This window comes from Corvus cornix, chromosome 1 (assembly GCF_000738735.6).
Source record: "Corvus cornix cornix isolate S_Up_H32 chromosome 1, ASM73873v5, whole genome shotgun sequence".
Classification (NCBI taxonomy): domain Eukaryota; kingdom Metazoa; phylum Chordata; class Aves; order Passeriformes; family Corvidae; genus Corvus; species Corvus cornix.
In genome coordinates this window covers 22,322,426-22,350,338 of record NC_046332.1, presented here as the reverse complement: position 1 = coordinate 22,350,338, position 27,913 = coordinate 22,322,426, and the positions used below count along the sequence as shown (strand labels likewise).

The 27,913-nt window shown below is 49.6% G+C and overlaps 1 protein-coding gene across 2 annotated transcripts in view; it reads left to right on the top strand.

Moving 5' to 3' along the window:
• The window catches only part of MAB21L3 (mab-21 like 3), a 41,954-nt gene extending 33,473 nt beyond the window's left edge, over window positions 1–8,481 (top strand). For both annotated transcript variants that reach the window (XM_010395964.4, XM_010395963.4), the window contains one exon: window positions 258–8,481. In XM_010395964.4, the coding sequence (XP_010394266.1) occupies window positions 258–491 (234 nt within the window). In that variant the 3' untranslated portion in view covers window positions 492–8,481. The remainder of the gene's footprint in view (window positions 1–257) is intronic.
• The last annotated feature ends 19,432 nt before the right edge of the window (window positions 8,482–27,913 follow it).

The window sequence follows — 27,913 nt, the reverse complement described above, 5'->3', positions numbered from 1 at the left end:
TGGCTCAGTCAGTGGAGAGTGGCTCCTCTGGGGAGAGATCCTAACCAGGAACCTCCAAGCTGCTCTGCCTGGTCCCCTGAAGAGACTTTAGCTGGGATCCCTCCATTGCAGAAATGTTAACACAGGGAGGTAGCAGCGTGAGTCTCTGTGATTTCCAAGGCTGTCAGCCATTCACCCGCATTAAAACTGCCTTAGTAAGCTGTGTGAGCCCTCGACAGAACCTCTAACACATCTTCTCTCCCATCTGCTTCTTGCAGACAGTGCTATTCTGGACGTGTGAAAAATACCCACGCACCAAGGATTGGCGCTGCTTCCCTGAAGCCTTTCTGAGGCTGGTACAGAAGCTGCACAAGTGTGTAAGCCAGCACTTCCTCAAGCATTACTTTCTCAAGAACACCAATCTGCTCAAATATGCCAACACCAGTGACCTGGATCTGGTGGCCAGCAAGCTTGCAGTCTTCTTGGAGAACCCCGTTTTCTCCCTGGACTAAGGCATGCAAAGGTCTCACCCCAACCCCGAGTCGATCCCCCAACTCCTCTCCCCACCTGTGGTTGTTCTCCGTGTCCTTCCAGTACTGTTGCAGCTGGTTTTGTGAGACAGTTGGCACATGCAGCGCGAAAGAGAAGTGTCGAGCTGGCAGCAGTGGGCGGTGAAAAGTGATGGGAGGTATCACTTGATGCCCAGCTGATCTAATTTGCTTTCAACAGTGACAGCCTGCCTGGAAGCTACAGCCAGTGAAACCCAACTTTCTGTGTCAGTCAGAGCAGGCAACTGCCTGGTTCTGTGTCTCCAGTCTTGTGGCACCTAAGCTGAAAGGCAGTGCGAAGGAGTCTCGCTCTGCTGCCTCTGTAACCTAGCACATGTATTGTTGCTGCGATCGCCTTTCTCACAAGGACAGCGGGTTTATTTGCCCTCTTACCTCACAGGTCAGCTCTGCAGAAGGGCAGAGGAACATTTCTGAGGTATTCTGAAGCTGGAAGCTTTCTCAGAGGCACTTTGATGCCTCCATCTGCAATTCAATGAGATCCTGCTCCAGTAGGATCCAGTAGGAATGTAACCATGCTGCTAGTGTTGAAGAGCTCAATGGAAGCAAGAGGAGGAACAGTGGGTTTTGCCTCTTCATTTTTCTCTCCTCCATTTATATTTTTCTTCCAATTTCTTCAAACAAGTCTTTTTCATGTTTGCCTTTGCCAGTTGTGTTAGTGCCATACAAACAGGGGACTTTGGCAGGGCTCATTTCACTCCCATCCCTGGCTCCATCCAGCAGGCTGGAGGAGGAGCAGGTCTTTCCGTAGTTGTTAGCACCCCCGTATTTTTGGGTGCCATGCAGAAGGAGAATATTTTTCAAAGGCTCTTAGCTTCAAGACCCCCAGTACTTTTAATTTTGTGGATGTTTCAAAAGAAAATGAATTTTAGTATTTCAAAAGAACAGAGCTGTAGAATTAATATAAAGAATGCTGCTTTTAATGTTATTAAATCACTGAAACGAAACCAAAATAGGGGGGTTTTGGGGGTTTGGTTTGGTTTGGTGGGGTTTTTTTGTCACACCTGTGCAGGAAAGTAAAGACGTCCTTTGCCAAGAGGGGCGGCGGAGGTGGGATTTGCATCCCGCGCTGCCGGGAGCTGCGCGAGGCGCATCCGCGGCGCGGCGTCTCCCCCTCGTGGCAGACTGCGGTACAACCACAGGTCTCCAGCGCAGCCTCTGGATTGTTCCCTGCCGCGGGCAGCGCTGGGCCTCGCCGCTCCCCGGGGACGGGGAGCGTCCTGCAAGGAGTCCAGGGCGTAGCAAAGCTGGTGGAAGGACTGGCAGGCGTGTCCTGTGAGGAGCAGCTGAGAACTTTGGGCTTGCCAAGTTCAGAGAGATGGAAGGTGAGTGGGGACCTCATGGCCCGCTACAGCACCCTGAGGAGGAGAGAAGAGTGAGATGCCTAATCCCATCTCCCTGGGATCCAGTGATAGAACACATGGAAATGACTCAACGCTTCCTAGGAAGGTAGTCTATGTTCCAAGCATGTTTAAGAGGCATTTGGACAACGTATTTTAACTTTGGTCAGCTCAGAAGGGCAGCTGGACTAGGTGAACATTGTAAGTCCCTTCCAACTCAAAGAGTCTGTTCTGTCCTAATGTCTATTCTATGCTGTCTTTTCCTTCACCCAAGTATAAGAGCAGGCTTTCTTCTACAATTCTTGAGCAGAGTAGATATGGATCAGGAAGGATCCCAACTGTGTGGTCCTGGTCTCCTGCACCAGATCCACCATGTACAGACCTGATCCTACCATGTAAACCGGCACCCTCTTTGCTCAGATCCTCAGAATACTCTCCAAATCACCTTTCCACGTGGGTAACTGCTTTCCACGTGGAACTGTTTTGAACAGTTAACTTCTCTTGCTAAGCCTTTGTTTTCCAGGCTCCCTAAATGGGACACAAGTGTCAGTTTCATGATGACACCTCCTGTTAAAGTGTGGCTTTCCTGTTTCCTGTGAGCTGAGCTGTTTTGGTAAAGTGCAAGGAGATGCCAGTCTGCCAGGCAGAGTCAGGCATCTGTGGCAATGAAGTAATGTCTCCTGTTTTCGTCTTGGTTTTGTCTTGTGGTTGAAGGGCTAGCTTCTGACGTTAGAGGAGGGCAAAAACAATTCAGACTGTTCAAGGACAGTGAAAAACATTCAGAGCTATTAATCCCAAATTTGATATTTTACTGCTCTGATGCATGATCCTTTTGGGATTTAGTTGTAGCTATTGAAGAATTTATCTCCCTTTATAGCTGGGTGAAAAAAATGTTTCAGTGGTGATACCTTAACTTGGATGCAGCTGTGTATCAGAGTCCTCAGCTGCTGTGGTTCACAGCCTGCTGTGAAGCAAAATCATGGGCATGCACCATGTGCCGCACAGCCATGACATGGAATGTTCTGCTGCTCTGCCAGAGTGGCAGCCTCTTATAGCCAGGAATGACAAAGCAAAGCCGGGAAATAAGCACAGAATGTGATGGGCCCCTGCTTTGAGCCAAGTCTGATCAGTTTGTGCTCTATTTTCTTCTTGTTTACACAAGCAAGTGCATCAGCTAGCATATGCTGCTGCAGAGAATATCCTTGTCACCACTGAGACATGGATGGTACATTACTATTGACCACAAAGACACAGGAACAATCCCCCAGCTTTTTCTCCAGAACAGCAAGATGTGATACAGCTGGCCACTAGCAAAGGCAAAGGGCTTTGAGGAAAGGACTAATGTGTTCATGGAAGTAGCTGAATACAATAATTATTTCCTCTCAGAGACATTCTTTGAGATTACTACCTTGTATCATCTTGTGCAGGTCTGCCTGGGTGTGTGGGGGTTTTGCTGTGAGGCAGTTTTTTGTGGTTGTGGGAGAGTTGTGCAGGAGGCCTCTTATTTAAAAAACCAAACTTGCCAAATACATTTATCACACTTCTTACCATAGTAAACTTTCTGCAGATAGCTTTTCACTTACACACCAAGCCTGATTGCAAAGTCATGGCCTCATCCCAAGATTTTCCTCCAAAAAGAGATACCACATTGTGTTTTGGCTACAGAATAAGTAGTTTCATATTTACAATTTTTCTTTTTAAAAGGTGAGCATCTGGACAAATACAGACTTTCTTGAAATAGGTTTAATCAAAAGTTTTGTCTTTGTTCAGAGCATCTGGAAGGAATGTGATGACCATTTTCTCTCCCTCTCTTTTTCATTGCTTTCATGAGTATTTGCTGCATTCTCAGCCCCCATCACAGTCAGCATCGCTCTGTCTGTCAGAAATTTCAATTGAATGTGTTGCTCTTCCATATAAAACCATACAAAACTCCTGATGTTTTAGTCTTTTTACACAGCCTGCCATCTAGTCACTAGAGGGCAATGTCTCTCTGAAGCACAAATCAGTGTTAAAATCAGTGTCTTACTATCATCGAGCTGAGACAAATGAGCTCGATTAATTTAATGCTGAATTCTGTTGCCAAAAAGGAGAGAAGAGACCATGGGAGAGGTTTCTAATAAATAGGAAGACTTCGGTAAAAAGTCTCTAAACTCTGGAAGTCACTCTAAGAGCCGGAATATGGACTTACTGTCTCTGATGGTCTTGCAGTAATTCCCAACAGCCTTCGATTGGGAAAGCACTAACAAGCAAAGTGCAGGCAGGGTTCTGGGAAGGAGGGAATTTGCAGGAATAGCCACTGCCCTGCTCCTTTAAGGTCCTGTCCTCTCTCTATGGAGGTAGGCCATGACTCCCATGTGTGCCTACGCCTCAGGCTCTGTCTCCCTCCTTTTTACACCCTCCTCCAGAAAAAAAAAAAAAAAGAAAGAAAGAAAAAAAAAGATATTTTCTCTGAACAAGTTTTCTGCTGCCACCCCTTTGGCTCTGGTGGGAATGGTCATTCCTCAGTGCACATCAACTCTCTTTTAGTTCATGGAACCCAGGTATACCCAGAGACCATTACAGACCATCTATTCACCCTCACTTATACTCCATCTTTAGTTTGAAATGATGCCCAGCAATGAAGTTAGGGTGCCTTGCAAACTATGTTCCCAGTGGAAGCAGTCTGGCTTCTCTGACCAAAGCTGGGACATAGACAGTGATAGATAACAGGATAATTCGGCCTTCACACTAAATATTTTTCTGCTTACCAATGCTAGGATTTCTGGTTTTGAGGAGAAACATATTTTTTATTATACCCCACCCCCACTCATCTGAGGTCCTTGCAATGTTGCATGAGATAGTGACACAGCAGCCAGTGCTCAAATCATGGTAAGAGATCCCACTCACCCTATAAGGCCAACCTGTGCCATTACTGTAGGAGGTGCCCTTGACCTCTGTGGGATCTGACTTCTCTGGCTGGAATAATAAGCACAATTTCAAAGCAAATTAAACAGCACCAGATAGCAAATGTGTTTTAGCCTGTTCTGACCCAAGCCATTGCAGCACAAAGAAATGGACAACACTTCCACTGTGTTACAGGTACTTGTCAGTTCTGCTCCAAGCAACATCTTTGAACTGAAAGAAAGGACAGGATCAGCACCTGGCTTTGAAAGCATCTCCTGGATAGGTGATGAAGAATGCAGAGATGCCACCAGACACCAAACCTATGGAGAGTACAGAATGTATTTTTCACAGGAAAGATTCTCTAATTTACCATTAGCATCTTCACAAATACAAATTACAAGGAAACGCATTAAGGAAGAATTAATCAGATTGAAAGGCTTTGTAGTAATTAGAAAAAAGAATGGCATCTTCATAGGCTCCCCTGGGTGGTGGTAATTACCAGCTGCACAACTGTGGTTTGTGCCACTTAAAAGATTTCTGGACTAAAAATCTTAGTATCTTTTAGTTTCCATTCTTAGAGAAACCACTGTTGGAATCAGGCAGCAACACAGGCCAAGAGCTCCGAGAAGCATGAACTGCGCCTCCTTCAGCCTGGGAGGGCACCACTTTACATGCAGGGTGGTCCAGAGCCTGATCCTCAACCATGGTTCAGTTGCATCTGGCCCAGCACATTTTTCCTGTTGCCTTGGAGGAGATGGATACCATTTGTTACCCAGCAACGTGAACAGCCAAACCTCTTCTGCCCCAGCTGCAGGCAGCCTTACACCCATCTGCTTCTGCAGCACATCCTAGCAGCAGAGGGCAGGCCATAGCCCCTTCTGGTTCCAGTATTGTCACAACACAGGCAGGGGACATGAAGGGCAAGCCTGCATTTAACCAGGGAAGAAGTTTGGTTAATTCAGGAGAGCTTAAGAAAGTCCAGTTCCAAGCTAGTAGCGAACCAAAACAAGAATGCAGCTCAGAGGAAATCTTTAAAAATCCATGGTAGAAATTGCTAAGGAAATGAACATCAATGTTGAATTCCTGGGATCCCATTTTAAAAGGGTGAGGACATGTAGCTGGGAGGAATGTCATCAGCCACTGAATTCATCTGCTGCTCTTCCTGGTCCTTTCCCCCAAATTAACCAAGAGCTGTTTCAAAGGTAGGTAAATACTTTGGCCCTGGCTCCTGAGGCAGGCAGATTATTTCAGACCCACACTGATCATTAGGAGCCTTCTTTGAACTTCCAGCCTAGATGTGTTCGCAGCCAGTGCAGTCTGGCTTGTACAGATCAAGCTGCTGCTCACCTTCCATAGGGTTTGCTGTCTGTGCAACCATCACAAGGGTAACCATAAGCTCCCCTGCCTTCAGCTGAGTGTGACCCGATGTGCCAAACTCTGTGGTCTCTTTTTCTCAGATAAAACCTCTGTTCCAGTGCTGCTCTATACTGAGTGTAATTCATCTCTGCACAGATAACCAGGGTGGTTTGCAGCCTTCCAGATGGAGCCTCACCAGTATCTGCTGTAATGGCATGTCACGTTGATAATACTAATCCCTGCAGTATATCCCCTGTGCTGAAGAGGAAAGAACACACAAAGGTCAAGTTCCCTTAAAAAATAACTGCAACTTCAAAGGAGGAGCAAGTATCATCAATTATTTCCTTCGGCAAACCAGGTTAAGCTGGTTGAAAGGCTTGCTGTGTCCTGGTTGTCTTGGAAGTGAACCATATTCCTGGGGCTATGGGCCAACAGCTTCATCATCTCCATAAGACCTGAGCTCAGGCCAGAATCAATGAGTCTGCTCCAGCCTGTTCCTCTCTGCCTTCCCCAGGCAACAACCGGCTCTGGCCTGTAATTCTCCCACATTTCTTCCCCTTGAGTTAGTGGTAGACACCATTCATCCTTGTAACACATACCCAGCTTTTACCACTAAGCTGAGGAGTTTGGCTGTTTTCTAGCTGTGTCATTAAAATGCCAGAGACTGGAGAGGCAACAGATCAGTGACCAGAGCTAATAGCAGCAAAAAGGATTAAATGAACAATAGATCTTGAGTGTAATTTATGAATGCCATTAGCCACTGACAGGGAATTATGTTTTGGCTGCAGTTCTGAGGGGGAAGGGTAGGTCTTATCTAGGCAGGAAGAAAAAAAGTGTCTGATTACATTTGGATTAACAAACAACTATATTGATTTGCCATGTGATACATCTTGGGCTTTTATGTTTAGATCAGATGTAATAACATCTGGCCAAAGACAAACTGTATTTTCTCTATCTTGTATTCAGACCCTCATGGCCAGACAACGTTGTGGTCACATCTCACAGCTGCCAGTCACCGAGCATCTGCCACCCTGCCTGACAGAACACAGTTCTCCATCAAAACTCTTGCAGAAAGGCAGGTCTTCTCTTAGAGAAGAGACACAACTTTAGTTACATCAGAGTTTCCTTGTAGCCCATGCCCCACGTCCTGGGGATGGGACTGAACAAGCAATGTCTTTGTTGGCAGTGTGTCTTCTGCCTTTCATTTGATAGCCGACACAGTATCTCATTAAACTGCTTAGCTTGGCAGCTGGGGCCATTTGTTATAGTGTGATATGAAGGATCATAATCAGATTAAACCTCAGGATCATATTGTGGAGACAGAGATTAGACTGGAGAAAAAAGAGAAAGTTTAATTTCATTTGACAGTGCAGAGTTGCCTCTGCTTGGGGTGGTAAGGAGGGTAAAAAGTGATTGTGGAGGCTCAAGCCTGAGGGGATTTTTTTTGATGCCTCCCTGCTCAGTTTTGAGCAGAAGGGTTTTAGCACCCACTTTGAAATAGGGGGTAGCTCTGCAGCCACTAGCCCCTCACTGCTTTCCTTCCCAAATGAGGGCCTGAATAGGGGGCTTGCATGGGGAAGGAAAGTTCAGAAGGTGTAAATGATGCCAGAAGCCAAAGCTTCGTGTGCACAGAAGCGTGGTACTTCTGGGAGGGGGTTGCCCTTGGGATGCAATGCACTTAATTATCATTATCTCTGTGCTGGAGGCCCAGGTCCTTGACTTGAACTGCTGTTCCCCAGTTCCTTCCTGTTCCAGTGCATTTAGCACAGCATCCTATGAGACTCCAGCAATCTGGGGACAGGAGACACTATCCAAAAGTCAGCAGGAGCCCCACAGTAAGAATATACATCTAGGAGGTCTTCTTGTGATCTCCTCTGAGCTGGTTTGGCTAGTATTAGAAATAGCAGTAAGAGAAAAGTTGGCAGGTTGGGAAAGGCAGCATATAGGTGGATTTCTGGCATCTGTGCCACCAGAGAGAAATGACCACAGGTCAGAGCAGCTCAGTCTCTGTTGTGAGCCCATTTAACAGACAGGTCTCAGGAAAGACCCCAGCTACCACCAGCTTTAGAATCAAACTCAGACCTCTGCAGTTCTATCCATGGACATCCCATCATCACCAGTGAAAACAGTGGGAATATATAAATATTCACATTTTCAAAAATGGTGTCTAGGCAGAGTCCTATCCCAAATGAAGTAAACAGATGTCAAAAAAAAGGAGAAAAAGGTGGGTATATAAATTTTTTAGAACTGTAGCTAAGACCATTGTAAGTTCTGTTCCTGCACTCCCTCTGTTACTTGTTCTGGAGATATACTTAATGAATAATATATTATCTCACTGGCTTGATCTTTTGCTCAGATATTGTACCCTCTTTCTTCTCTTTTGTCTGCTCTCCACTCCCCAGAGACTAAGTACTTAAGGGCAGGAGCCTGGCATATAAAGATCTTCAGTTTCATTGTGCTTCCTGAAACTTAACACAATGCAAACCCTTAGCAAAACCTCAGAGTAACAAAGGAGATCCTGATCTGAACAGCTGGAAAGACAACAGAGCCTTTCCAGCCACCCAAGATAACTCCTGGGGTGATAAGGAGGTACCTGGGGAGGAGCAGATGGATGAGTGCTCCTTGCGAGTGCCACAGCCATGCAGATCGCTAATGACATCCCCTGGTTTAGGATGATGAAGTGGCAGCATGCAGGGGATGGCAGTGCCAGATGCTCTATATGGCTTCGGGGAAATCACACCCGACATTAACAACCAAAAAAAGACGGCAGCAGACTGTCATCCCCTCCTGGTGCCTGACAGAAGGGCACTCGCACAGTTGGAAAGCACACACCTAGCTGTGACACTCCTCAGCCTTGCAGCAGGGTGGAGTGATTCTCTCTGCTTCCTCCGGGACAGACATAGTCCTGGGCTGTTCCCGGGACTTCTGCACAGCATGGTGACTTTGGGCAAGCTCCTGGACCCAGGAGGAGCCAGGGGAGCTGCTCAGGAGGCAGAGCCTTTTGACAATACTTGGAGGTTTTTCTGCTCAGCCTACAGCCATGGTGGGAGTGAGGTAGGAGCAGAAATCCTGCTCTGACTGGCCAAGCCCACCCCGGGTGTAGTGGAAGCCTGAGAAGTGTTGTACAGGATGACAGCAACTGTGTGCTCCCAGGAGCTGCTCCCGCTCTGGCACCACATGCTCCCAAAAGTATCCCTGATGATGAACGAGGCTGCTTCCAGCAATGGCACCTCGAGTCTTGATGAAGATTTTAATAAGTGGTGATGATCATATGCAATATGCATATGATAGGTGTTCTATAATGTATGCACCAATCCAGCCCGACCTGGACTGTGTTTTCCTTCATCACTCTCTAGAGGTACACAGGCGGCATGAATTTGGGGCAGAGCCCAAGCTCTCTCTGCCTGTGCTTCCAGCTGGAACTGAAGGCAGCTGCCCCTGTAAGTACAGTGCAAAATAAAGGCAGAGGAGCAGACCAGTCAAATGTTGTCTTCCTGTTGCCCTGGTGACTTTGTCAGCTAAGGTAGCCTGTGCTCAGGTGCTGTCCTTGTGTTAAAGGCTCCTAAATGCAGTGATGCTGCTCGAGCCCCCACGCGGAGAGGCCCTGGTCCTTACTGTGCCTCTTGGAACTGCTGCAAAACAAGAACTTATGTTCTATGTGGAAGTGTTTTCATTTAGGTTCCTCCAGGCACTGAGAGAGGGGAATCTGAGGCACAGTGGTGAGACATCAGAGCTGACAAAGTCAAACCACATGATACACATGGATTTGGGACCAATGGCAAGGGAACACCTAAAAACACGGGTACCAACACTCTGGCAAATTGAAATACTTCAAGAGCTGTTAAAGAAACCCCAAAACATGATCAAAGACCTAAGATGATCACTGGTCTTCCTGTTGCATATGAAACAGCCACATGGCAAACTGGACTGATGGAGGTTGGGATGTGACAGAGGTCAGGATGTGAGGATGGCTGGGGTTTGGAGGTGGCAGCAGCCTCATCATGCAGCCTGGGCAAAGCCATTAATGTGATCCCAGCATAGAGAGGCTGTAGCAACTGGTTGCTTTCATTTGCTGGGATTTAACAAGAGCAAAGTTTTTCCATTCAAAGTGGAGGACCACTTCCCTGTTTGTGTTCCAGTACTTAACATTCCCCTTTTGCTTAGGAAACCACAGCCAAGGCTGCTCCTGGTGTCGTAAAATTTAATCTCTGAACCTTCAACCTACAGTCAAAACAAGAAAATAGAAAATGACATTTCAACAAATAGTCACTGTTTACATCCAAAATACATGTAATTTATGAAAAGCATGCTAGCATCCAAACCCAGTGTTTGCTTCCTGAGCTCTGTGTAGCAGCTGGTTAGTGAATAGGAGGGCACTCGGGGCTTGGGGTGTTTCTCTAAACAGGAAACATCTCAGAAAACAAATAGAAGTTTTGGCAACACTCAGTAGTTGTTGAAATACAGCCTAAGGCAGTCAGGGAAAGCCCTAATACTCATTTCTGTTTTACCCAGGGCCCTTCAGGCATACCTCCTTGAGAGGCTGGTCAGGTACCCACAAACTTGCTGTGCTAAACCTTCACTGGAATTTCACACGAAACTCAAGGGTGTGAACAGGTACATCCCTTTCTCAGTTCACAGAGAGACTGATCTGGTCTGTGACCAGTAATAAAGGAAAAGTGTAATATGTGCCAGAGTCTAGGCCTTAGCAGGCAGAAGCACCAATGTCAGCCCAGCAAGCATCTTGTAATGCTGACAGCAGGGCTATGTGGGAACAATACAATGATTCTTACCTACGTACACTGGACAACAGCTCAATCTAGACCTCATTCTATTAGAGGCTGCAGTTCAAACTTAACTTTTATTGATTTTTTTTTTCCGGTGGTCTGCTCTTACAAGCTGGAAAAGCCATATAACAAGGCCTGGTCAAATGAAGTGCAGGGGCTGGGGTCTCATTTGAAACACTTGTAAAACAGACACATGGTAGTGCTTTGAAAGATGACCATTAAAATCAACAGGACTCCCTCTTTTTCTTCCTTCAATTTATCACTGCAACATCCTCAAAGGGATCTTCAGACCCTCTCCCTGGCCTGGGCAAGACAGGAACTGAACCCATATCAGCCCATCTTGGGAACTTGGAAGAACTGGGTAAAACTTGAGCTGGATTTAAGGTGAGGGATCTGTAGTTCTTCCTTCCAAGCATGACTATTTGGCACAGGTAGAAGTGCGCACCATTTTGGGAGGAGGGAGGGAGGTGTAATTGTGGTGTTGCATATTCCAGGCTTCTCCTTACTTTTATTGGTGCATAGGGAAAAAGGTGGTACACAGACCTGGACCCAGCTCTCCCAGCCTTCTGGCCTGACTCCTTAACGTGTGCTGAGCTGTGAAAGTCATCTGTGACTGCCTGGCTGCTCTGTAGGCAGAAAAGTTGCTGCTGCTGCTTGTGAGGCTGTGTTGTTTTTCTCTCTGTGGATATTTGATACCGTTAATGGTATGGTTTCCTTTCTGTTTGTTTGCTTGTTTAAATCCTTCTTGGTGATTATAGAGCCATCTCTTGCCAAATTGCAGTGCTCTGTCTGCACATTTTTTGTGCCTTGGATGTAAATATTATTTAGAATAGTTTCTGGCTGTAAATGCAGGAGTGTCATGAGGAAAGCATTTTTTATGCCACTGCCTCGGCCTCTGTTTCAAAAATGGTCCCTGCAACAGGGCAGTACTGACTGACAAGGTTGTATTCCTCAGACTGATCAGAAATAGCAGTATTTGCAGTAATTCTATTCCTCTGGCTTGGGCAGGAAGCTGTGCAAGTGTCTGGACTACTGTCACTATCTGCCCAGAAACACAGGGGCAGGTTGTCAGTGGATGCTATCACACTATCCTGCTGCGGGGAGGCGACACTTCTCTGCCCTCCCTTCTGCTGCCTGATCCAGCCAGCTCAGGTGGGAACCCTGCCATGTGTTGTCTGTGTCTCAGCTCCAGAAAAACACCAGCTATATTTGGGGACAGTTTCTGCACTGCAGCCACACCTCCAGGTGAAGGGGGTATTTATTTCTCCCCCATCGGGGGCAGGGCATCACTCCGGCCCCGCTGCTGGCAGCTGGGTGCTCTGGTGCCCTCAGGGTGACAGTAGGTGTGCAGCTTCAAGCTCTGTTCACAGCCTTCCAGGGAGAGCCCTTCTTGCTCTCCTTCCGTGCTCCTGAGCTTGCAGGGTCTGGTGTGTGCGAGCTGGCGAGGGCGCAGGTCATGCCCTACATCGAACGCATGTCAGCTGGTCCCGTCTAGAGTGTCACAGTGCCATCCCCCCGCTTCTTCCCCTGGATGAGCTGCAGGCACTGGGGAGAGGGGGCTGGGACGCTGCAGGTTGCCTTGGTTGTGTCCTCCCGTGTGCTCCATGTCTCTCTGGTGTGTAGGGAAGAAGGTGCCGCCAAGGGTCCTGCTCTGTTTCCTTACTTTACTCGTGTGTTCCTGTATCTGCTGCAAGCAGCTCCCCAAACCCTGTGCCGCAGTCCTTGTGCAAGCTTTTCCTCCGGCTGCAGTGTTACTGGAGGAAGACTGGGACAGAGGGGGAAGCACGATAACGGGAGGCACTAAAGTGGCTTTGTGACAGAGAGGCGCTGGGGAGGGCCAGGAGCTGTCGCAGTGGGAAGGCTGAGGACGGTCTGGGGGATGTGGGGGCAGCCCCGAGGATCCCTTTTCCCGGCGGGGATTCTGTTTGCGGGAGCTCGGCGGCCGCTGGGGTGCAGTGCAGCCCCGCCATCCGCCCTCCGCCCGCGGCTGGGCTCCGGCACCGCCTGGGGCCGCGAGTGCCCGCGGCACTTCCCGGCTCGGGTTCCCCTCTGAAGGCATGGGGGTGGCCGAGGGCTGCTTGAGAATAGCAGTCCGGGCACATATAAACCTCCTCCTTTCACCCCAAAACATGATGTGGGGAGAGTGGTCCTCTGTGAAGTGTGCCTTAGGAACAAGCCCCGCTCGTGGGGAGTGGCAGAAGGAGCTGGGGCAGGTAGAGCTAATCTTCCATCCCGTTTTAAGGAGGGGGGTCCTGGATTTGGGACAGTCCAGCACCTGGCAAGGCAGTAGGCACTTGCCCTTCCTGGGCAGAAGCCAGGGGTGATCATGTCTGCACCCCTGGGCAGACCTTGCTCACACAGTCAGGTAGTGCAGAGCATTGCTTCAGACATGGGTACCTCCACATGAATCGTCCTAAACAGTTTCTCGCACAATTTAATTTCATCTGAAGGTGCACAGGTTTGGGCTTTTTTTTCCCACCTGCTCTGATCCAAGCCTGAATTTTTCTCTGCGTTAGCTTTGCCAGGATGACTGAGCAGGCCCTCCCTGGGCAGCAGATGTGCCCATTGCTCCATGCCTGCCCCGTGTCCCTCCTTGGCCCTAGCCTGGGCCAAGAACATCATGTACCTGCTGGTGGGTGGTACTCATCAGTGATTCTGCTGCACTGTTATGTTCCTCAAGCCAACACCAAAAATTGTCCATTTTCTTTTCTTTCTTTTTTTTTTTTCCTTTTAAATGAATGCACTAGATTTATTGAGTAATGGAAACTTTCCATTCCAAATGACTCGAGTTACACTGGAAACTGAAACATTTAAATATTTCTCATCAGTCCTTTACACAGCTCCCTCACATTCCTTGTCTCTGGAAGGGCTTTTAAACCCACAGATGAACTGAGACCACTCACTGCCCCCCTGCTTCACCAGACCATGGTGCAGACTCCAGGCTGCTGAGCACAGCAGCTGCCCGTGCTGGGATCAAGGTGCCCTGAGGCAGCATGGGGTCCAGATGCAGCCAGGCACTTTGGATGCAGTCGCTAGTCCTAAAGCCAGACTTTCAGCCTGTGATGGCTGTATGTGCCTCCTTAAGAGTGTTTGCAATCAGATCCACTGGGTCCAAATTCCTTCCCACCCGCCCAGATACCAGCTCAGGAAGGCAGTGGGTGCTGTGCAGTCCAAAGGAAAGTCCAGGCACACAGGTAGCTGGCGTAGGGGGATGGGGGTGTCCTTTAATTGCTTATCATGGTGCTTCTACCCTCCTGCTCTGATTTGGAGCACCTCATGGCTCCCGTGGTCACACAGAGCAGTCCAACAAAGTCAGGATGATGTTGTGTGGAAAATGTAGGCAGTACCTTGGATCTGCTTTGAGCTTCATCCATCTCAAAAAGCTTGTCTCTAAATGGAGTTATTTCAGAGTAGAGGAAAAGCACTCACACTTTTTGCTACATGTGGTGTTACTCAGGCAGAGTAATTATCATGCAAATACTACTTGCATCCAAATAAATTGCTGGGCAAGGGCATGCCCTGTGTCAGTAAGTCAGCCCTACCCTGGGTTACATGATTTTTGAAGATAGTGCTTCCTGGGACAGGCAGCCAGGGCACAAAGAGCATTGGGCTGTTGGTGTGACTCCCTTCTGGCAGTCAGCACAGCTTGGCTCAGCCCTGGGGACAGCACCTGTGCCCTGTCAGCAATCCCTCATCCTGCCACCATCCCCAAACCTGCAGCAGCCCCTGGGTGCAGCTGGAGAGGGGTGGTCCCTGCAGGGATACCTCTGCTCCTGCGTACCCTTGCAGCACAGCAGCCAGCCCTGCCCAGTGTGTAAGGTGATGGGGTGTGGGAAATAGGATGCCAAGGGGGTCTGGCCCCTCCAAGTGCCTCCCAATGAAAAGAGTCACAGTAAAAATCATGTTCCCCTGCTTCAGAGAGGACCTCTTGTGAGCATGATGGTGTGCCGCTGGTACACACGTCTTCTGTCCCATAAGGCAGATTTCCAGTACCTAAAGGAGGCCTACAGGAAAGAGGAAGAGAGACTATTTGCAAGGGCACATAGTGATAGGACAAGAGGAAATGGCTTCAATCTGAAACAGGGTAGGTTGAGATTAGATACTAGGAAGAAATTCTTTACTCTGATGGTGGTGGGCACTGGAACAGGTTGCCCAGAGAAGTTGTGGATGCCCCATCCCTGGAATGTTCAAAACCAGGCTGGACAGGGTTTTGGGCAAACTGGTCTAGTGGAAGGTGTCCCTAGCCATGGCAGGGGGGTTGGAACAGCAACCAAACCAAACCATTTTATGATTGTCTCTGTCCTCATGTCATGGGCAGGTGCTTTTGGCTGCAGCCATGGGGACCACAGAGGATAAGCATGGCCCCATTGCAGCCAGCGGGCTGAGGATGGTCCATGCAGCTGAGCCAGCTGTGGGGAGCCCAAAGTGTTTGGCCTTATCCTGGTGTGACCAGATGACTCATGTCCCCCTGGTGTTCTGAAGAACAACAGGCGGCATTGGCCAGCCAGGGTGGGGCTGAATCACTGTGGCCAGAGCAGCTGTATGCAAAGTGCACCAGGCCATCTCGGATCCGTTCGCAGCAGGAGTGCCGCTGCAGTCAAATCCCTGCGGCCGTGGGCTGGGTGGGAGCAGGAGCAGGGGCTGGAGCTGCGCCACAGCAGGAACAGCATCGGAGCAGCGTGCTGCCTGTTGCAGCGCGGCTGGAGACTTGGCTCTGCCCGAGAGGTTAAAACAATCCCTCCCTGTCCTTCGGGGGGGCTGATTCCCCTGTGAGAAACATCGGCTTGGACAGGAGATTTCCGACTGAAGTGCTGCTTTGCCGCAGTTCCATAGGCGATGGAGAGAGCGAGTCATGATTGATGATTTATTTCCCAGCCCCCCCTTCTGAGCCCAGGCTCTGTGTATGCCATTTGCTGACTTCCCCTTACTCTGCACCCAGACCTTCTTCTGCATCCTGCTGGGGTTTTCTTTGCATTACATACAGGGCAGCTTTTAAATCTGGGTAGTTTCCCTCTGATAGTAATAGTTTAAAAAGACAAACCAACCCAAAACTCTTCCATTTGAGCTGTTTAGTACATCAAACCTGTATCAACCATCACAATTATTTGTAAATTGCTTCTAGGGTTTTCATAATAAATATTATCTCTCAAAGCCTGAAAGAGAAGATGAGAGACCCTGCTCTTCATCTTAAATTTAATAGAAACCTTGATTTTGCTGCGTGGGTGGCTGCACTGGGCAGCACTGAAGAACACCCACAGTTACTAGTTATTCCAGTAAAGCTCCATATTTTCATTTAAAAATAATAAAGTAACTTTCCAGGCCTGGGCTGTGTGTGGGGGAAGGTGTGAAAAATGAACCTACAAGCCTCACATTTTTCACACTAAGCAGCAAATAAACCCCCTACAGATTAATTTTAAAATAAAATCTCGACTTTTTTTATCCACCTTCATGACACTTCAAACTTCACATATGGGGTTTTTTTATTAGTTATTTTCCTCCTTCCTGCCTCTACCCCACCCCACCCCAAAGCTGGCAATAAAAAGGCAGCCATTAATCCACCCATCAAGTGGTTCTGAAAATGTGACCTGTGGCCATGTAGCTGAGATGGATGGTGGTGCCAGGCTGGCTGTGTACATAGCCAGGGAGCAGCCTTCTATATTTAAAAGGCTCATATGGTGGTCAGAGCAGAAAATAAGACAAGTGAGTCTGTTAATTAGGAATAGAAAGCCTCAGTCCCTGCAGCTCTGGTACACATCACACTTTCCTCTAGCCCTTGACTTCCTCTCCACCCTGGTTATTCCACCTTTCTTGTTTGTCTTACATTTGATTATGAGGTCTTGGAGCAAAGGCTTCCTTGTCGCAGCAGAGCAGAGTAGTCAGCTGTAATGGCCTTTTCTACTCCCCAGGTCACTTAGAGAGCTACTCAGTGCTTGATTCCTGACTCACATTGATGGAGAGCTAAAAATAATGGCCTGAAAGACTTAGCAGCTCTGGTCAGCTCCTCTGTCCCTAAGGGCAGTTTCCCAGGGGATCTCATCCGCTAATTCTTTAAACAGATAGAAGTTCACTCTTCCAAAGTTCACTTTGCTCCCCACCTGACCTGTGCTCCTCAAGATCATGGACTCACCCAGGGCCTGACTGCTACAGCCCAGACAGCCTCCACTTAACTTCTCTGAGGAGCTCATCAGCACATGTGAGCACCAAGTCCAGCAACAGTTCTCTGGCTGGTTTGTCCACTACCTGGACCGGTAGGTTGTCCTCTAGCCACTCCAGGAGTCTCCTGGATTGCTCTCAGCCAGCTGTACTGCTTTCCCAGTCTGGATGGTTGAAATCTTCCATCTGGATGAAATCATGTGGGTGTGAAGCTTCTGTAGCTGAAGCAAGAAGCCTTATCAGCTGATCAGGCAGCTGGAGCAGACCCCACCCACAAGCTGTCCTTTGGTGGTCCCATCCTTGATTTTCATCCACAAGTTCTCAACCTGTTTGTGGCTGTTTCTCAGAGGCAACTCTCCACAATCCATCCATTCCTTGATCTAGAGCACAACAACTCTCCGTCCTTCCCAGCCTGTCTCTTCTGGAAAGCTTGTAGACCTCAACTGTAGTGTTCCAGTTGTGCTACTCATCCCACAGGGTTTCTGGGATAGCAAATAGGTCATAGTTTTCTGACTGCACCATGGTTTCCAGCTCCTCTTGCTTGTTTCCCATGCTGTGTGCATTGGTGTAGAGACACTTCAGCTGGGCTATCACATTTCTTACCTTTTGGGAAGAACCTTCTCCAACTCCCTTGGGATGATTTGCAGGTGTAAATTTACCTAAATTTACCTAATTTACAGGTGATGATTTACCTAAAGTGTTGGTGTTTCATGGTTCCTCTCTGACACTCAGATAAACAAATTTTGTAATTTGTGGCTCCATGTGAGACTAAAAGAGTCATATTAAAATTTGGGAGAGAAGGTGTTGCTGTGTTGTGTTTGGCCTGGTATTCAAAGCAGGAAGTGCCCAAGGTCTCAGGAAGCCAGTTTCCACAAATCCAGCCTAATTTTGACAAATTCAGGACTCTTGGAAACAACAGCCAGCTCTTATATGACCTTAATCACGTGTAACCATGCAGTGGTGAGACAGGGAAAGGCTGTTTTGGGCTTATCCAGAAAAAGCAAAGGCTGGGTTTTGAGTGTTCTCATGGAATGGGGTGGGAGGGAGTATCTCTCCATTGCAGGCTCACTGTAATACTCCAAAATGCTGCAAAGGACTACCAAACCCAGTCGTTCCTTGGGGCAATAATGTACCACACTCACTCCAGCTGCTTGGGTTTGCTCCACAGCTGAGAAACCATTCTGTACCAATCAGGTGGTTTTCCATTAGAGGTCCATTACATTTAATATCATCCATTCGTAAAGCTCTCTGCTTCACCTGCAGCCTTAAGAGCTCTCTTCTCTTTAATAATTCAGTGTCCTTAGATATACACAGTAACAATTTAGCTCCTGTCAGTGGGGATTTTACCTTCCAAGCAGCAAGCAGAGGTCTCTCAGTGTAATGCTGCCCTTTTCCCTCTGGGATTGGCTTCCCTCAGCAGATACCAGCAGCAGAAATGCAGCTTTCCCTTGGCACTGGAGAGCTGCCATGCCCATCTGCCTTCCTGGAAAAGCCAATCTTAGCAAAGCTGTAGTCCTCCAGAATTGCTGTCTTGCTGTGATTGCTGGTGGAATTCAACATGGGACATCCCAGGGCTTCCCAACAACAGCTGATGTGGGGCTGTGCCGTTAGCTGGGGCTTCCTATGGCTGGTGGTGCTGAGCTGATTTATCAGCTGTTGTTCCCTGTGTCCCACAGCTGCTCCTGGCTGTGCCAGGGCCTGGAGTGAAAGAGCCCGTTGTTCCCCGCAAGGGGTACAGTCTTACCAGGTATATCATGTCCTCATTAAGAGAGGGCTGCTTATCTCCTAACCTGCAGTGGCGATTGCAGTGTGCCCTTTTTTTATGTCTCCATCCAACTGTACAAAGCAGCCAGGGACAGAGCCTGGAAACAGGGAGCACACACCCCCACTCCTTCCCTGCAGCTGGCCAAGGACTGGGACCTGCACAGCCCCCACACCAGCCTTCTGCCCTGAAACATGGTCATCTGAGGAAATTTAATTAGATAGCAAGGAACAAGCGGAAGGCATGGGGAGTTAAATGGGTGGTTGAAGGAAAGAAAAGTGATGAGTTTTGTTGGTTGTTTTTTTTTTTTTTTTAGCCTTCTCCCATGGGCAGTGAAAATGTCCCCTCTTGCTGCTGTACCTGAGAGCACTGGCAGCTGCAGGCATCCCTCTCTAGACCTTTAGCTGTGGCTGCACTGATTTTTAAAAAATTTCTCTTAAATTAACTGGCATCCATATGCCCTGCCCCAGCAGAAGGAAGCCAAGAGGATGAGCGGGAGGAGAGCTCTCTCTGCCCAAGGGCTCGTAGCTCTTCTTTGCAAGGTAACCTGGAGTCAGACCACCTGCCCCAGAAAACATCACACCCCTATGTCACGGACATCCACCTGCAGTCCCCATTTTCATTTCAGTTATGGCTTTGGAGGGGAGTCTCTTTGTCAAGAGCATTCCTGGGACCTCACTTCTGCTTGTGGGGTTTGCTCTTGATGTGGTGGCCAGGCCTCGCTGAGCTGGGGGGTGGGGACAAAGCCTGGGCTTGCTGGCTGGGTAATGTGGCTCTGGTGGCTGTGACGTCATGGAGGATGTGTCACCAGGGGCATCAGTAGGCAGCCCCAATTCCACCACAGCTGGACTCATGTAGGACTCACGAGATGGTGAGTGCTCATGCAGGGGGAAGGCCAGGCTGGATGGAGGACAGGGTGGATGCCAGGGGGTTCTGAAACAGAGAGAGAGCTGAGCCCCTCAGGAGAGGGCACAGTCCTGCCCTTGGGTCTGGGGGAGAGAGGCCCGGGGCTTCCAGAGATGGCAGGTACCCAGAGAGGCTTTGGGAATGTACTGGGTGCCCCCAGCTCCCTACTCTCTCCCACTCAGACCTGATGAGCCCCCTTTCCTCCTACCTCCTCCAGGCCATGGCTGCATCTGCTCTCTTCCTAGCTTCGCTGGCCAGAAACATCATCCAGCCTGGCCAGAAGCAGCATCACCACATCAGCAGAGCCACAGCCAAAGAGATGCTGGAGCGTGAACTGCATCTGCACCAGGAGTTGGTTCATCTGCTGCAGGAGATTGAGAATAGCAAGGATGCAGAGGAAGCCAGACTCTTTTCTGGGTGGCTGTTTTGGACCGCTGTAGTTGCCCTGGTCGTGCTTGCTGTCATCTGCTGGCGGGCCAGGCGAAGAAGGAAGCTTCAGGCATCTCCTCAATCGCTTACAGTCTTCTGTCCTGATCTCCCAGAAGACATCGCTGAGATTGAAATTGGATTAAGTACTTATAAGCGCAATCGCCCAAGGCGCAACAACTTGACCTTGGATTTGCCCCGTTCTTAAGTTTGCCCAGGTTGTCTGGATGGCATCCCTTGCTTCCATTGTGTCAACTGCTTCATTAAGGCTTCTTTGGCTCCATATAGGACTAAAGGAGTAGTATTAAAATTTGGGAAAGCAAGCACTGCTGTGTTGGTTTTGGCCCGGTATTCAAAGCAGGACTTGCGTGGTAACTTCTGCTGCAGTAGTTTTCCATCGAGGCTGGGTATTTTCCAGAAAGTGAGACAGAAATGTTGACATCTTCCAGGACCTCCCCTAGTCATTAGTGGTACAGCTGACTCATCGTGTGCCTGCCTCTGTGCCTCTTCCTGTCTCCCTGCACATGTGTACACTGCCGGCATTGCTGGTGCTCCAGGGTGGCTCTGGCCACTTGTGTGGCACATGCCATGCAAGAAGCAAGAACCAACCTGCTCCATCCATCCTCCCAGCTGTATCTCCAGAAACCTTGCCAGTCCCTCCTCTTCAGGGTTTCTCACCTGACCTCTCTGCTTCTTGTAATCTGGCCCATGAGGGTCCTCTGCACTCTTCAAAGCCCACAGCAGCCACAGCTCCCCTGCCCTTTGCAAACTGTTTTGGAAAGTCCCAAAATGCCTTTGCTGCAGCATCCTCCCCCTGCACCACCACACCTGTGGGCACAGCACAGAAGCTCCTCATGCAGGTGGCAGTTCATCTGGTGTGTGATGTGGTGGCCAGTGTGTAGGGGACGGATTTTTAAACAAGGCTCAGCAGGTATTTCCAAGCTGTGCTGGCTGCCCTCTGCCTGTGTAATGTTACTCCTATTTTAAACAGGCTTAATTGCACAACCTGCATTTTTCAGAAATTGGAGGATTTTTGCTTTGAGTCTGCATTTTCCAACCCCCTTGTAGCCCTCCCCTTTTGCCTGAGCTCTGATGTGCATCTGTGCCCCCACCCTTGATCCCCGTTAGCCCAAGAGGCAGCTGCCTTGGTTCATCCTTGTCCTTTCTTGTCTTGGAGAATGAAGGAGAGCTTCTCTTCACCTCCAGCTTGGTGGCTTGCAGGCACTAGGTCGTTATCTTAACAAGCAGGCTTATCTGAGGATCTTTTCCATGAGAGCAATGCAAAGGCAAAAAGAAGCTGGGTTGTCCCCTAGGCCTTTTCCAATAGTCCTTTCGCTCCCCTTCACTTCCCGCGCCCCTCCTCCTCTTCCCTGTCCTTGGTCTTGGCTCTCAGCCAGCGCAGTTCAAGCCGACTTGGGCGCACGGGGCCTGGATGCACGTGCCTGTCCTGTTTACCGGGATAAAAAGGGCCACTGGAGGCAGATGTGCAAATGCAAGCAAAGACGCAGGCAGGCGCTGGAAGGCGGACGCAGGGAGAGGTACACGAGCGTAACTGAGTAGAAAAACACAGATGGACGTAGATGTGCAGGCAGCCCCGGGCAACCTGAGCCGTTCCTGAGAGCAAGACAGCACTGGGGCTACGGGAGACACGCAGACAGGGCTTCACGTGCAGGCAGGCACATGGGGACGGGACACTGGCACACTGGCTGAGGATGACACAGAAGGACTGACAGACAAGCAGAGAAAAACCAGGCAGGTAATGAGGGAGCAGGGCAGGAGGAGCTGCAGAGGCCTGTGGTGAGGGGAAGCAGCAGGAGCTGCTGTGCGGGGTGTGCGCCCTAGTGTGTGCCACAGCCCCTCCTCCCAGGAGAAGGGGTGAGCGGCTGGATGAATCTGGCCTTCTCTCTCCTCTCTGGCTGGATCCAGACCGTAGACAGCAGCTGCTTTCACTGCTGGGACCCCACCTGGAGCAGTTATCCTCGTTTATAGACAGTTGCATGCCCTTGGCTGCCTTACAGACTTGTAGGGAAAATTATGGTGAAGGAAGTTTTTTGAATGTTGAATGCTGACCTGCACAAGGCCAAACCCAACAGCCCAGAAATGTGGGCTTATTAATACCACCGTGCATAATGAGCAGAGAAAGTAAAATCCTTTCTCAGTCAGGAAATTTTGAGACTGTTTCCTGGCTGGAATACTTGCTTGGCAGCTCCAGCCTCTTGATACAGACTTGACACGAATAATCCTTTTCCTCTTGGCTCCTTGATCTCCCTGACCTGTCTCCCCTCCCTCCACCAAGGAGAACAATAAAGTCCCAGTCTTCAACAAGATGGTTTATGGAGCCCCCTTGTAGCAGGGGCTCCAGACTATGTGAGAGGTGCGAGAGGGGCTCCCCGGAGATGTCCTGCCCAGAGCCTGCCTCACACACCTCCTCCTCCTCCTCCTCTTGCTGCTCTGGCATTGCAGATGGGAAACTAAATCCCTGTCACTCGTTCTGAGCCACCAGAGTCTGCTGCAGGTCACTTCCTGGAGACAATGGCTTTATTTCTTGGACCACTGGATGGCTTTTGGCAAGGGAGCCAAATCAGTGAATGGAAATCTCCTCCCTTCAAGCTGCAGTGACATCCTGCTATTGTTGGCACCCCTTGGCAGGTTTGTTCAGCTGCTTTGTACCCGTTGACATCTCCGGGCTTTCATCAGTGCGTCAGCATCACCCTAAGGCACACAGGCTTCCTGACCTAGTGCCCAAGGAAAGCCCTCTTCTCCTGTTTATGGAGGATGCAAAAGTAAAGGAAGCTGAAATGCTACTCAGGAATCCACTCCAGGCTTTAATCACCACTGTCACTGCTAGAAGATGTGGGGAATGTTGAAAAATAATCACTATGCTGTGTAATAGGATGCAGATGTTCAGGTTGTGATCTTTGCAGACACTGTGACCTCCTGGCTACTGGAAGACAAACCCTAATCAAAACTCTGGAACTGAAAAAAAATTTCTGTGCAAGCTTCCAAGAAATCTGGAAGACCTTTGTGTGTGATCAGTAGATGTACAATGGCTCTGAACACAACTTCAGTTAGGCTAGGACAGATCTCTCTGTTGACAGCACAAGAGAGCAGCATAGGGCAGACAGGGTTAACTGTGTCTGGAGATGGTTTGGAAAGGCTGTTGCCTGACAAGAAAATTAAAATTACAAGTGTCTTGTAAGCTGTAGGGTATTAAGGTACATACACACATTTGTACACATACAATATGTGTGCACTCACACCTCCCTGGGGAGGAGTGTGGGCTGATGAAGTCCTTTCCTTTCTGTTCATGGTTGGCCACGTTTGGCCCATGCTGCTCTTTCCCACACAGGAGCTGGCTGTCTGGGAGTTGCCAGTGCAGCTTTGGGAAGAGCAGAGGAAGTAAACTGCCTTCTTCTATGGACCATCATAGTCTCACCATGCCCTGGGAGGCAAAATTGTGCAGACCTCCTTCAGCTTCCATGAATTTTCCTGCAGCTACAAGAGTACTGGCATGGGAGAAGAGGTCGAACTGCAGCCAGTTGTGCCATCCATCCCAGTCTCCTTCTCCCCTCTTCACCTGCCCTCAGCACACCCAGAGGGATCTGCGCTGGGGACTGCTGAGCCACTGTGGACATCAATGCTCTCAGAAGAGGAAGAGGAAGCAGAGAGATGAGGGGATCAGAACTGCATCTTCCTGCGGTGCCCAGGTTCCCAGAAACGAGCACTGCACTGGCCAAAAATATCAGCCAAGCAGCACAGACGCTCTCCCTTCCACACACACCTCATTGGTTCAGACAGTTACAGCAAATCCCAAAATAGAGGAGTTAGATAAATACAGAGAAAAGGGTTTACAAATTTCCGAGAGGGTGACAAACAGCAGTGCTCGCTAAGGAGGGGAGCTCTTTTTAACTCAGGGGCTTTTTCTTTCTGAAGATCCTTTCCCCACACAGAATAAAAGATAAGGTACTTTTAAAACAAAGTGCCCCGTAACTTGAAGACTGACTGATAGGAAGTGATGCTGGGGGCTGCACTGAAGCAGAGAGGAAATTTTTGGCAAATACATGCCTGCAAGGCAGAGAACAGCCTGAGCCTCAAGTTTACTTTTTCACAGCTCCAATGCTTTCTGCCTTCTTAAAGCCTGAGAGAGTAGCTATTTAGGAAGCGTGTAGGAAAACAAGTATATGATGTAACTGGATCTGGGAATCAAGTTGCCTGCTTTTTCACCCAGCTCTGCTGAATGCTTCCTGCATTACCTAGCTTTGATGGACTTGCATGGATACAGATCACGGTACCAATATCACTGAAGTCAGCAAGGCACATTCACCTGCCATTTAAAGGCAGCAGCTCATGGAAAACCTTCCCACAGTGCAAATGACCTATTTTAAAATCAGAATTTTTGATCGTATCTGATCCTCATGCCATACCTGATGAGGATGAGGAAAACCTACTGCCATATGTTGCCTGCTGGGGATGCATCATCCTCTGCCAGAAGGTGCAGGGGTGCCGCTGAGGTTGGGGCGAGGGGGGAGAGGGACTGGACACCGTCCTCATTTTACTGTCAAATAGGCACTGGGTGCTTGTGCACACCCCAGCAGAGAAGCTGACACTCCTTCCTGAGCTCCTGCGCTTCCCATGGCGGGGGCACTGGGCCAGCAGCTGCTGCAACATGTAGAGGGCAGCCCAGGGGATGCTCGCCCGGCTGAGCTGCAGCTGGGCTTTCAAACCAGACTGGGAGCACTGGGAGTAACGGAGACCCTGCCGGTGCCCCTTTCTGAAAGGAGCATTGTTATTCCACGGAAATGACCTCTGGAGTCCAAACGTATTTATTTAAAATGAAACAACACCAACCCTACCCGCTCTTTAGGCAAAAACAAATTAGCTGTTATTGCTGCACAGCTCTAAATACGCTGTGGTGATCTTCTACACTTCTCTGTGAATGCCTGGTCGGTGAATACACGGGGCTGCCTTAACTCCCAGCTCCTGCTGCTCCCACGCAGGTGAGAATGACAGGAAAACAGTCAGGTCTCCTCCCGCGCTTTGTATTTAATTTCACCTCAGTGAAAAGAACTTGAAATGACCAGAAAAAGAGGAAAGCAGTTGGATTGGCTTAAAACTGTTGATCAGGAAGCAAAAACCACTGCAAGTCTGAAGTATATTATTTTATATTTTTAAAAAACCACTGTTGGTTCACCAGGGCTCTCCTCTTTCTTCTGGCCCTGCCAGGAGTTGCTGGCTTTTTTCAAGCATCTCCCTTTGCCGTCACTCCAGGAGAAGTTTGCAGGAGCTCTGCTTCATCTGCCTCTTGGCTGGGTAGTGAAAATGAGCCATAAAAAGCAAATTTGGAAATCAATTTCTCTGGCTACATGATTAGTTTGTTTTCTTTTTAGAGCACCTAACTCTTTTCTTGGACCTTTATGTCCACACAGAGCGAAGCGCAGAGTTTCCCAGCCAAGTTTGTGGTAGCAAAAATGGTGTGTGCTCATATCCTTCTCTACCTCCCTCCTCTTTTACAGTCCCAGCCAAACATGGCTTGTGTTAAAAGTTTGTGACCCTTGCATGGTATTTTCTGAGCCTTTCCAAGCCAAACCCAGAGACTTTGTTTCCAAACAAACTTGAATTTTCCATTGGGAGCTAGATAATCACAGTGCAGAGGAGGACACTAAAACCAGAGCTTGTGCTCTGGAGTTGCATATTTCCATAGCATCCTTCACCCAGGAAAATTCCAGAAGCCTACTGAAGGGTGCTAGCTGTGAGAGGTGGGCGGTCAAGCAACCTGCTTGCCTGGAGGACATTGGTATTTGATCAGTTGGTTTAAGAGGCAGGAGGGGGCTGCCCAGGGCAGCCAGGGGAGGAGGACTGACCCAGGAAAGGGGGCCTGGTATGACCGTGCTGCTGCAATGCAAGCACAAAGCAACGCAGACGTCTCATGCCAGCACTGGAGGGCAAAGCCCCTGCCCCTTGGAGGCACCGGTACTGCCAGTGTCTGCCCTTGGGGCTTCTGCCCCTGTCAGGGGTGCAAGTCAAAGGGGAGCTGTGTGTAGGGACACAGAGCAGGCAGTGGGTTTCTGCCCCAGCCCTTGCACGACCCTGCGTCCATGGCAGAAGGAGACTTCCCAGCCTGGGCAGACACGCTGTCTCCTCTCTCTAATTGCAGCCTTGTGCGTGTCCCAGAGTGGGAGCTGGCTCCTTCCCCTCCATCGCATTGTCTCTTCCCACAGTCCAGCTCCCACGGGGCTCACGGCTTTTCCTCTCCGGCTTGCAGCCCAGCTCTGTCTCACTGGCTCTGTCTTGCCCTTCGCATCTCAGCGTCATCTGCTCTCCCTTCCCCCTCCTATTCATTCAGTTTTCCTTTTTTTAGCCACCACCTTACTGTACTCCCTTATACCATCTTTTGCACAGAAGTCCAAAAAGCAGTGGGGCTGCACCATGGGGACACGAAGGTGGACTGCCTGCTCCAGAGGCTTGCACCCATCTCCTTCACCTTGTTGTCTGTGCTGCTGGGCTACAGAGGTCCTGGCTGTGCCTGCCTGGTGGGGATGAGAGGGCCCAGAGTCCAGCTGGACAATGGCAGCACTGTGCCAGAGAAAGCAGCTCTGTCCGGCTGCCACCGTGGTCCGCATCCACTGAGCACAGGGGAGGGGAAGGGTGTCCCTCCGTGCCCCTGCATGCCACTTGCTGGGCAAAATCAGGGAGAAGATGGAGGGATTGATGCCTGAGAGCAGCGTCACCCCGCTCCCCCACACAGTGTGAAGGCTGATGCAGGGAATAGGGTGGCTCTGCATTTGCCAGGCACTGGCTGGGTCACACAGAGCTCGGACGTTTGCTCTGCTGCAGCCCCTCAGGGGAACCTTGGGCAGGTCCTTTGGGCCATGCTGGTGCTTTGTGATCCCTGCAAGGCATGGAGGCTGCTCAGGCCAGCTGCACAGCTGGGTCCCTGCAGCTCCATGCTCGAGGTGTGGGCTGGGAGTCCAGGCATGGAGCCACATGGTGTGCCCAAAGCCCCGGACCAGCACTGCACACAGGGCCATGAGATGCACCAGTTCAGGGGTCTCTGAGGCAGCGCCCTGCTGTGTGGGTTGGGAAGACCCACAGACTATCCCTGTGTCCCTTGCCCAGGTGGCAGTGGAGGGGAAAGCAGCACAGCTCTGCTTTTGGGGGCCACCAGACAGACCTTCAGATTCTGGATGCACTTCTGGCACCACTGCTGGGCTGCTGTAAAAAGTGACTTTCTCATCCCTGTTGTAATCCATCAGCAGCACCTCACAAAGCAATGAGTTATCAAAAAGGAGCGATTGCAGCATCAAAACAATATTGCTGCCACTGGCAAAGCTGTGGTGGCACATAGCACCCCTGAAGAGGGCAGGAAGAGGGAGCTCCAGCTGCAAGCCAGAAAGGAAAGTTTTTAGTCACAACGTGGTGGCAGTAGGGGCTGGCTGCTTTGCTCTATGCCTTCCCGAAGCCCTGAGAGGGACAGGAGTGGGGAGCAATGCCCACATGAAGGCACTGCTATATGCCGCACCTAGAGAAAGAAAAGGCAGCTCTTTCCAAGCTGCCAGCAAGCTGCAATCACAGCTTGCTTCCTTCTGAGCTGTCTCTAAAGTGTAGTTTGTGCTGAGACAGATGCAACCTTGAACAGAGACTTTCCCATCAGAACTATAAGCCCCCTTCGAACCCTGGCTTGAAAAACACCCAGATTTCTGTTTCTTCCTCTAAGGTTGTCACCATAGAAAGAACCACATGGGCTCCACAAGCCCATGG